This window comes from Toxorhynchites rutilus, chromosome 3 (assembly GCF_029784135.1).
Source record: "Toxorhynchites rutilus septentrionalis strain SRP chromosome 3, ASM2978413v1, whole genome shotgun sequence".
Lineage (NCBI taxonomy): Eukaryota > Metazoa > Arthropoda > Insecta > Diptera > Culicidae > Toxorhynchites > Toxorhynchites rutilus.
This window is the reverse complement of record NC_073746.1, coordinates 315909651-315921482: the sequence shown is the minus strand read 5'-3', so window position 1 is coordinate 315921482 and position 11832 is coordinate 315909651. Positions and strand designations below refer to the sequence as shown.

The window sequence follows — 11832 nt, the reverse complement described above, 5'->3', positions numbered from 1 at the left end:
CGCCGCTTGTCACGATTGCTTATCAATCTATCGCAATAGACATTAATCATCGAATCACCAGCACGATAAACGTTATCAGACGGAAAGCACGCATTCTAGAAATACGTTTCCAAAATTACTCAAACGCACCTGATGCATGCTGAAATATTAGCGCCAAGCGCCAGGTAATCGGGTCTTCCGCCCCCTTTCGACATGCAGTCGTGCATCCGCTTACGATCACGTACTCACACGAATCGCCTGTCGTGCGCCCCGAATCGCGGGGCGTGAACCAATCGGTCTTCGGGCTTCGGGCCTTCGCTAAGGATTGCCTCTATGTGTTAGCTATAGTGCCAAAGGATGGCAGGCAGGGAGGTGAAAACGGCCCCTGGAGAAGCCCGCGCCGATCGTGAAGTCATGCTACGAATTCACCCTTCCCCGAGTGGAAACGATTGCGTTCGTTTAATATAAAAGATGAAAGGCGCTGAAATGATTAAGTTAGTCAATGCGCAGCGAACGGCCGAGCATCAGATCGCGTGACAATAAAGAAGTTAACCGCAGTGCGCGTGCGAAACAAGGCATTGTGATTATTTAGAACATTCCGCGTGGGAGCAAAAAAAAGGATTTCAAAGCGAAGGTGCTAGTTTTTTTTTTTTTTTTTTTGAAAATAGTGAGCATAATAGTGAACGTGAGAAGGGGAAACAATTTGATCTACATCTCAAGTGAAATTTAAAAATGGAATCAGTGTATAAGGTAAAAATTAGTGAGAACCATAAAAAATAAGCAACGTTAACGTAACTCGGCACAAATCGAAAATTAATTGAAGTGACAAGAAATTTATAATCGAAAATTATTCAACGTATTTTCAAAAAAAAAAATTCTTCGGAAATCATAAGCAAATATACTAAATTTTATTTTGCCTTGTAATCTGATGATTGTTAACAACAAAACGAAGATTCATTTGCATGACAGCAGAAAACCTTCAAAGTGTTCGAGTGAACTTCTTGTGTTTTTGAAAAGCCGTTGACTGAGGAACATTTCGTTACCTGGTTGCTGGTTTGGGAAATAACATTTCATCGAATTTCCCAATTCCGGTAATATCCCGATCTAATCTATCAGCTATACAGTAAATCGTGTTAAATCCCGACAACGCTATCGCACAAATCAATCTAACCAATCAGCTTGCGCACTGCTGAAACGTCGAAAGCACGTCAAACTCACGTGCCGGTGATGAATGATTTGGGGGTGGTTGAATGCTACGTAAAATTTGGTTTACACTCTACTCATCAACAGGTGTTCATTGGAATCAGAATTTCTAATACCAATTTGGCTATCTGAATGACGGTGAACAATCTGCTGCAATCTTTAACTCTAGGGCGTCAGAAAGCGCGTGATAATTCTTGGTGCACTGTCGTTATTCGTCATTAGTCATTAGTACAAGTTATACTACTTTGGGGAAGCGTGTACCTCCAGAAACGTAGGTGTCAATCAGGTAGAAGTCATTACTACGATCAATGATAATGAAGAGGTTCGGTCAGTGGCATTTGGTTGAGATGTTTTGACTACTACTACATATAGTAAATCTACTACAGATCGTTATCAGAGACGAGGGCGCGCGGTTTTAGTTAATGTAAATCTAGCGCCATTCATCGTTTCCCTGGTGAATTTTGGCAGCTGATATACCTTAGCAACAGCTGATGCTGAAATATAATCGAAGGCATGATTCCTGTCCAACTTGTGTAGTAATTTTCCATTGTCGAATACGAAGAAAGCGAAAAAGCAAGGATGATGATGATGCAATTGAAAATGATAATACTCACGTAGGGCAATAAAACTTCGAATCAAATTTGTGGGACAGATTGCAAAAAGAAGAACCACACGCCTAGCATCAGTACGGATTGAGAAAATAGCTCCCATGTCAGCAAGCAAAGAGCTCTAAAGTATGTCAAGTCTGTACACTCTCGGTTGGCTTGTGAAGTAGGGATCCACCGCGTGTTTTGTTTGTGCAATTCCACGTGACAATCAGGACGCTATTATTACCAGAGAAAGGAGTTATCATTTGAACTGCAACTGTGAAAACATCCGGGAGGCTCGATGATTGCACCATTACTAGCGTCGTATTTTCTTCAAAGTACCACGAGATCATCTCGTGAAATATCATCCACCCGCTAAGATCAAAGTCCATCTCATGTCAGGCATATGGTTTCGTCGAATCATCATGAGTAAATAAGTTGCTACCTTTCGAAATCCGTTTTACGCCCCCAAATGAACGCTAACCTATGCCATGCGCCGCTTATTATTGTTTTCATTCGGATCAGGATCCCCCGAACAGCTGCTTTAGCTACTGTCGACCAACCTGATTCAGTTCTGTTCGGTCTGTGTAAACAAACGATTCAAAATTAATTACCGTGCTTGTTGTTTCGTCTTTTGTAGATAAGCGCCTGCCGCGGAGCCAAAACCCCCCAGAACGCCTGTTTCGGCGTTTCCAGCCTCCGGCTGGCCCTGCCAGTGCTCTGTTTGCTAGCGATATTAGCGCAAACCTCCGCCAGACCTTCAGACGCTACCAAGGCGGCGGTTACGCCTGCGCCTGCGGATGAACACAGCCGGCAAGCGCACGCTCTCCGCCATAATCTCAGCCGACGCTCGATCGCGGCGGAGCAGGACGAGACTGATTACTACGATGAGGACTATAAGCGCGTCAAACGTTGTTATGAGGATGTAAGTACAATAGCATGGAAGCGTGTGACACGCTGATCTTGATTCTCCTCTGGAACTACATGAAGTTCATGGGTTGTTTTCTCCACGCAGGAAGACGTTAATGAACTGTGCCAGCGCTGCTCGAAGGTGACGAAATCGGCGATCGTTTTTCCCATGTGCTGCAGTAACGAGGACCAAACGATGGATTGGTGCGAGGCATACGTCTATTATGGCATACAGAATTGATGATTATCTGGCCGACTTAATCGGAAGTGCTTATTCCACTCAAAAGTGAAACATTAGTTATCAGAAAATATTTATTCGCCCATAATAGCCCCATCATCGTTCTTCGTATTAATTTATTGCATAAATCATTCAATCACATAAAAATTATAAGACTGCTGTGATTTCCAAGTAGCTATAAGTCAAAGCACGATAACGGAATAACGTTGATCATCGTGAACTACATTATTAGTTATTAGGATATCAAATTAAGGGGTGCCAATAAGACTTAATCTGTTAACTTTAATAACTGCCACGGAGAGAACATTATATTAAATCACAGCCAACAGATAAACAAGCTAGGGTATGAATATTGACTCCAAAATATAGAACATTTGCCAGAATTGAAAGGTCAGACATATATTGCAATTTTAGCTTCTACGTGAAACGCAATTTCGGTATCAAAACACATATTATAATTGTAGACATTCTCGTTAGGTCTACGTAAGGGAACTATGAACTTGGACGTCTGTTTACTGTGATAAAAATAACTAACGTACAGAATCAACGGCTGTTAGCTCTTAATCAATATCACATCCATTCCAGATAGATTAAAGCCCTCTACATAAAGAAGTGAACTGTGGTTTGAATGTCAATTTTGAGCGCGATGTGTCATTAAAAAAAGTTGTTTTTTTTTGTTCGGCAATTCTTCGGATAATGATTGGTCGAAGACATTGTGTGAAATTTTGTGTTGCAAACAGAATTTCTTGTGCCAAAACGTTGAAAATGTTGCAGAATACATTTGGTGACGCAACTATGTGCCCTATTATATAAATCGAATCGAGAAGTCGATATAATCACTATCATCTTTTACCGAGCTCGAATTTCATGTGTTCCAATTGCATACATTTAAGAGTTTCTGAAATGTTTTCCAAAGGTGAAAACAGGAAGTGGGTTGTATCTGTGGTATAACCGCAAGGGTGACGTAAGACCAACGTTGATTTGGTGATCATTTGTTTTTAGTTGCATCTAAATCAATTCTGAATGAATGAATCAATGAATATTTGGGGGACTTCGAAAACGAGAGCATTACGCTGGAGGCACAATATTCAGCAAAAGAAGCAATCACACAAAAGTTGTATAATACACAATACATTGCCTGTATTGTAATATGATTTACATACATAATTTTTGCGTTCGCTCATCCTTTCTCACAACACCCAATTCTCGTTTGAGAAATTGTTGAGGAAACATCGTTGTCAGGGCGCGTAGAGCGGGAGTTCCTACTTAAGATTCATTGCACCTCTAATAAATAGCCGAAAGACGTGGTCTTACGTTGATCGCACTTGATTGAAAAATCACAAAACCAAATGTATTTGGTCGCAGTATTATATGGATAGAAAACATTAAAATAAACTCTTTCACTTGAATGTATTTTTAAATTCCAAGGGGAACTGGCAGATTTTTTTTTTTTTGCTCTGATGTCTCAAGCGGAACCGTTTTTCGATACTGCCTTTTCAGTGGCATCACTCTCCAGGCGACACCGGTGACACCGTTCATCATCGCTTTCATGATGAACGAAGTTATCTTCACCACAACAGCGACAACATGCTCCAATCGCTGTTCAATAATATCTGAGTGGATTTCCGAGCGGCGCTCCCTTATATACCGATTGGCGATTTCAATAACCTGTTTTGGAAGCAATTTTAAGGCTATTGAAACAAGTTTTTGGATCAAAAAGTAACAAGTATATAACGCGTAGACATTTTATCTTTCAAAAGAAATGTTTATCATACCATTTCGTTGAGTTGTTCAGGAGCTATTAACGCTCAATCTCGATCTCCGGCGTAACGCTTTTGTTACGAAACTTTTGCACCCCGGTATAGAAATGAAAGACGTAGTCCTACGTCAATATTAGGGACGCAAACCAGAACAAAACAGTAGAAGAGTCTAAGCCTAGGGGCAGGGACGGAAGTTTGACGTAGCTCTATCACAATCACAGTGACAGCTGTTTTTTAAATGGTATTTTTTCATTGTTCAAAAATCTCAGAAATAGTAGCCCTGAGAAGGGCCGTTTGTTATATGTACTCATAGCCGTCAAACGGTTTGTAACGAACAAAAGAAGAAAATAAGCTTCTAGCAGGAAGTTCAATTGCCCAACTGAAAATAATTAATGAACATCAGTGTGACAATAACAGGGTGGAATGGTAGATGACGTATATGTGAATAGGTAGACAAGAAAAACATACCGTCATTGATTACATTGAATATGAAGTTTATGGGGAAGAAACGAAAAACAAGTTGAAAATACTTGCGATTTCGTGATATTTTAAAGTAAACTACACATGAAATCATGAAGTTGCTTTATTTTTAATGGATACCTATGGTATTGCGATTTCTTTCCACTGTCTTATTGTTATTATTAGTCTTATTCTAAGGCATCGGGGGCAGTAGCTATTTCGGTGAAATAATGTTCGTTTGCAGACTATCACAATCAAGTCGTATTGGTTCTACTGTTCAATCTTTCATATCATTTATCAGTCCAGTTAGCGAGTAAAATTCGGTAACTGAATTGATCTTTCGGCCCAATTAACGAACGATCACTGTATGGATGACACTTTCCTCGTTGTTTTGATGAAATCTTGCATCTGATTACTTCAACATCTTTACATTCGAAAAAGGTCTTTCTAATTTGTTTGATAGAAGGAATTATTGTACACAATTTTGTGTTGCATACAACAGTAATGGGAACGAAGTTGGAAGAAAGAATGCATAATGGAATGCTTGCAAAACATACCTCTTTTGACGTGGGACTACGTCTAACCGGAGAATATGGGGGGTAAAATGAAAACCTAAACACAGAACATGCAGGAAAAAATGAAAGATTCCGAATGCTTATAACTCGAACATTTCTTACTGGATCGGAAAAATGTTTGCATCAATTGATAGGGAATATTTCTACGCTTCTATCGCAATTAATAAAATGTCGTTTTTCATTAGATAAACAATTAAATAACTGTAAAATGTTAAGCGTTATCCAAACGCCCTAACTACCTCGTTTTGATTGGCCCGATTTACGGTTTCCACAACACAGCCATCATAATCAAGCAGCCTTGGGGAAATCGGCATTGCAAATACATGGAGGTATGGGGACTTTTGTTCTCACCGAAATGTGTTCCCTAACACAGACTTCAAAACCAAGCAGTGTTGGAGAAATCGGCATTGCAAATACATGAAAGTCGGGGGTGTTTTTGATCCGACTGAAATTCGTTTCCCTAACACAGACTTCAAATCCATAAAGCATGGGGAAATTGGCATTGCAAATACACGAAAGTCGGGGGTATTTTTGATCCGACTGAAATGAGTAAATGAGTTTCCCTAACACAGACTTCAAATCCATGGAGCGTGGGGGAATTGGCGTTGCAAATACATGCAAGTCGGAGGCTTTTTTGTTCCGACTGAAATGTGTTTCCCCAACACAGACTTCACAACCAAGGTGTCTGGGGAAATCGGCATTGCAAATAAATGCAAACTGCGAGTACTTTTGTACTCGCTTGTCTTTGTGCAGACTAAAATATTGTTGGTTCATACAAGGGGTACTTCTGCACCCGTATGTTTTTTGCACGCCGGAAAGTGTTTTCCCAACACAGATTACAAAAGCGGGTACGAACACAACGCTTTGGCTCGGTTGTTCAAGATTGTATTGAAGAATATGCCTTCATATCTTCTGCTCACTGAATTTCTACGCATACCATTTGTTGATAAGGCAAAATGTTGATAACTATTTGCTGCGATAACGCCTATTGATTGAACAATATGCGTTCGACATCCATGTCAAAATCGAAACTGAGTGCCTGAAGTTCGATTCGCGATTATTATTTCATCTTTTTGTTTTGGTTCATTGAATATCAGTTCAATGTGAAACAATAGTGTGGCTAACATAAGTCAAAATATGATGCTCTATAGAACGAACGTACTTTTAACGAATCACGTTTCATCAAATTTTGCACAGTAGCTATTGTGCATTTCCTGGATGCTGCTGACCAATTTTTTCTAGATTCCTCCATGATTTGGGAAACTGTTCCCTCCTTCTTGAAGATCCTTTTCACAATCGCCAAGTAACGTTCAATTGGTCGAAGCTCTGGACAATTTGTTGAATTGATGTTTTTCTCGACGAAATGGATATTATTGTCTGAGAGCCACTATAACACTGGCTTAGCCTAATATGCAGATACCAAATCCGGCCAGAGGGAGACTGATACTTTTTATGAAGGGGTAGTAATCTTTTCTTCAAACGTTCATCTTCCTAAATTTGAGCATTGATTGTACATTTTGTGAAGAAAATAGGAGACCGCAGACCACAAGTACAAATAACTTACCATATTAGAACCTTCTCTCCAATTTTTGACGTAGAACTACGTCTTTCATTAAGGGTGCCAAATCAAAAGACAGGTCACGTTTTTATGAAATAAAGTTAATGGTCATAACTATTTTTGCCGTGCACGGATTTTGGCGATTTACGTACTAAACGAATCGGAAATTCCCTAAGATTTGATTTTAATGCTATATATTACAATCATCTGATGTGTAAACGGTTTAAATTGATGAACAACTTATCGACGATCAACGAAGGGGAATGATTTAAAGACACCGTGAACAAAGAAAAGAAGAAGAAGAAGAACGAAAGGGATATTTGCCTGGAGCACAAATATTAGATCTCGCTGGGGCAAATTTTCAGTATCGTTCTAGATACGAAGCAATGAACGTCGTTTGTTCTTCCTTGTTTTGCGTCATCACATGTCTTCGTGTCGGATTGAGCTGTGGACGCGACCAAATTACTCACTCGCTGATGTCTCTAGCATTGCAATCATTACATCAATCTGACATCAATCCATCAAGGTTCTGAACTAAACAATTATGTGGGGAATCATCAAACTACTGTCTCATCATCAAAACTGTCTCAATTATTCGTCTCCAATCTACTCGGTCCTGGGCCACTCGTCGCCAATTCCGTAAGCGTCTCGTCACTCGCAAGTCGGCTTCGATCTTGTCGAGCCACCTGGCACGTTGAGCCCCTCTATTTCTGGTGCCGGCGGGGTCATTGAAGAGAACGGATTTCACTGCACTGTCGTCCGGCATCCTCCCGACTTTCGCCAGGTGTACAATGAAAATCTTTCCAAGTAGTGCCTGTAGTTCGTGGTTCATACGTCTTCGCCACTCTCCGCTCTCCGTTTGTACTCCACCAAAAATAGTCCGCAGCACTTTCCGCTCAAAGACGGCCAGAGCGCGTATGTTCTCCGTGAGCAGCGTCACAGTCTCGAGTCCATAAAGGACCACTGGTCTTATTAAGGTTTTGTACATCGTTAGTTTTGTGCGACGCCGTATTCTCCTTGACCGAAGCGTCTTGCGTAGCGCAAAATATGCATGATTTCCAGCTTGAATGCGTCGTTGGATCTCTTCCGTGGTATTGTTGTCGGCGGTGATCAGAGATCCCAAGTACGAGAATTCATCAACCACTTCCAGTTCATCGCCGTCCACTGTCACTGTGATACAAAAGGGCTCGAGAGTACCCCCGAAACACGAACGTAGCACATAACTCGCTCCAAGGTAGCTTTGATCAGCCGTGTCAGGTTGTCCGGAAAACCGTAGTCGTGCATGATCTGCCACAGCTGTTCTCGATCGACTGTATCATAAGCTGCCTTAAAGTCTATGAATATGTGATGAGTGGTCATGTTGTACTCCCGATATTTCTAAAGGATTTGTCGGAGGGCAAAAATCTGGTCCGTAGTGGCGCGGGCCCCCCATGAAGCCCGCTTGGTACTGCCCTACGAAGCCTTTGGCTATCGGGGATAGACGATGTGTTAGAAACTGGGAGAGCACCTTGTAAGCGACGTTAGTTAGCGTTATGCCGCGGTATTTACCGCACTCGAACCGATCGCTCTTTTTATAGATGGGGCAAACAATACCCTCCATCCATTCTTCCGGTAATTTCTCCTCCTCCCAAATCCTAGATATTACCCAATGAAGTGCCTTTGCCAGAATATTTTTACCGTGTTTCAGCAGGAAGTCGGTCTTTTCCAGCAGCTTTATTTGCCTTCAGCAGCCCGATTTCTCGCTGGATCTCCTGGAGGTCGGGGGCTGGGACATCATTATCGTTTGAAGGCACTCCCAGGTAGGTCTCCATTACGTCTCCATCCGCTATCTCGCCATTATCGCTTATCGAAGAACTTCTGCCACTTGTCGACCACCTCGCGCTCGCGCTAATCAGGCTTCCTTCCTCGTCTCTACACATGTCTGGATTCGGTGTGTAGCTCTTACGAGATTGGTTCATCTTCTCATAGAACTTGCGCGTATCATTAGCCTGAAATAGTTGTTCTAATTCGTCACGATCCCTGTCCTCCTGCTGGCGCTTTTTCCGCCTCAGTATCGTGGTCAACTTATTCCGCGCTCGTCGATATTTGGCCAAATTCTCCCTCGTGGTAATGCTCACATAGTTTTTTCGAGCTGTTTTGCTTCTCTCCATCGCTTGCTGGCACTCTCCGTCGAACCAGTCGTTTCTTAGGCTCGTAGTTTCCTCACCTAGTACCGAAATTCCTGGCGGAGGAAGAAAGTGCTTCTGATCACCAGGCCTCGGGAAGCTGCGAAGTTGATGCATCGCTGGCCGTTGTCGTTCGTGTCGGTATGTAGACTGCATGGACCTATCACCGGTCTGTACATTGCTTCCCTACCAACCTGGGCGTTCATATCCCCATTGCCGATCTAGATGTCCCGTGGTGAACAGCTGTCGTATGTCGCTTCCAGCTGCGCATAGAACGCTTCCTTCTCGTCGACGGGTCTGCCTTCGTGCGGACAGTGCACGTTGATGATGCTGTAGTTGTAGAACAGGCCTTTTATCCTCAGTACACACATCCTTTCGTTGATCGCCTTCCAATTAATAACGCGATCCAACATTCTGACTAACACTACAAAGCCCGTTCCCAGCTCGTTGGTAGCCCCACCGCTCTGGTAAAACTGGGCCTTACCGCCGCGGATCTTCCACACCCTCTCACCCTTGCGACAGATTTCCTGCAAAGCCACGATACCGAACTTGTGCGGTTCTAACTGCTCGAGCAGTATTCGGTCGCCACCCACGAAACATAGCGATCGGCAGTTCCAGGTACCAAGCTTCCATTCCATGTCCTTATTTCGTTGCCTAGGTCCATGCCGGATGTTCCGAGTCGTAATTGATTGAGTATTCGTAGTAGGTTATTTTAGGTAGGTTCCTTACTAGGACCACGCTACCGAGTCTCGTGATGGGGCTGCCATCTTAGCTATAGTGTTCGAGACAACATGTTTCTTGATTCAGCCGCCCGCTTTGGGTCAAACGCTGACGTGTGCCGCTCCTACCATGGAGAACAGACGCGCACTAAATAAGAAAGCTTCACCCACCGAAGGGGACAACAGAAGTCCCCCCCCCCCTCTTCCCTGTCAGCATACGACCAAGATCCCACCGGGGTTGGTTATCCGATCTTCACTATGGTTTTTCGTACCCCAGCCGGCACCACGGGGAGGTAGGGATAGGAGTTACTGGACAGGAAGCTAAGGACCACGAATGAGGTTTATTTTATGCCTGCAGGTACGCGATGTACTGATTGTACGCTTAGTCCGGTCATTTACCAGTGAAATAATATCCGTAGTTATTAACAAGCGACTCGAACAAAATAACAGCGTAGTTCTACGTCAACAAAGTGGTCGTTTCTTGGTCGTAGGGACTTTCTGAGGCGAAAAATCTCTGGTTACGTCTTCCTTCGGAAGGAAAGTAAGGCTGTTGCCCCACTTCATGAGTTGTTGAGTCTAAAGGCCCATTTATACGTTGCTAGTAGCTGACTTGACAATGAGCAGCTACTGACCCGGTGGACTCGCTTGACAATTGGTTGACTCGCCTTGTCCGTTCACATAGTGTGAGCTGCTGGCGAGAAACTAGATACTACGGCACGGGTTTACCTGGGATGCCAGGCGATTTTTCAAATGTCCATCAAATAGTCAGAAACAGCAATCAGGTCCGAATTTGTCAAATGATTGGTCCGAAATCGACTTCTTTATTGGTAGTTTTCATCTTAGGTTTTCAGTTGAATGTATCATTACACAATTTTATAGAGATTACAGAGCAGTGTTGAGAATAACACCTGAACAAGTGGAAAAACTGTTGAATTTAATTGCTCCACAAATACAACGCCAAGATACACTCATGAAGGATGCTGTACCTGCAAGAGTGATAATATAAATGACATTAATATGCCTTTCTTCTGGAATATTGTTCAGATTGTTGTCGATATTTTTTAGAATCTCGAAAGCATCCATAGCTAAGATAATTCCGGAAGTATGTGATGCTTTAAATGATAGTCTAGAAGACTTTTTAAAATTTTATTCACACGCGTCAAAAATTAAAATAATGAATGAAAATGTACTTTTTTAAATCGAATATGTATTCTGTTTCTTAGAACCTTACTTTTTTTCGCAAGTTGTGAGTGAATTTTGAATGAAAATTGTGCCTGATAATGATTCTATATTAGACATTCTCCAGAAAACTATCTCAAAAAGAAAGCGTGCCCCGCCAGCGTGCAAAACGGAATAACAATGATTTCGTTAAGAAACTATGAGGGTTTTATTTGTTTTTCCAATAATTTTCAAGTCTATAAATATCTTCGCATATTTTCAAATATCTTAAAAATAGAGACATTTCTTTACATTTGGCATCCCTGATTCGAACGCTAAATTCTGTTTTTGACGTTTTGAAGCATGCGAGTGCGAGTAAATTCAAAAAACTTTGAAGTAGCTCGCACGCCGGATCACACATGACAATAACTGGCATGATGTGTTCACACGGTGTGAGTAGCTGCACTGCAGTAACTGACTAGACCGACTCGTATGCTTGCTCGCACCGTCTGAACCCGGCTT

The 11832-nt window shown here is 42.2% G+C and overlaps 1 protein-coding gene across 1 annotated transcript; it reads left to right on the top strand.

Moving 5' to 3' along the window:
- Window positions 1-464: 464 nt before the first annotated feature.
- Window positions 465-3449, top strand: LOC129778004 (uncharacterized). The gene is made up of 3 exons (XM_055784628.1): window positions 465-729; window positions 2410-2694; window positions 2785-3449. The coding sequence occupies exons 1-3, from the start codon at window positions 712-714 to the stop codon at window positions 2917-2919; spliced, it is 438 nt and encodes a 145-aa protein (XP_055640603.1). The 5' UTR covers window positions 465-711; the 3' UTR covers window positions 2920-3449.
- The last annotated feature ends 8383 nt before the right edge of the window (window positions 3450-11832 follow it).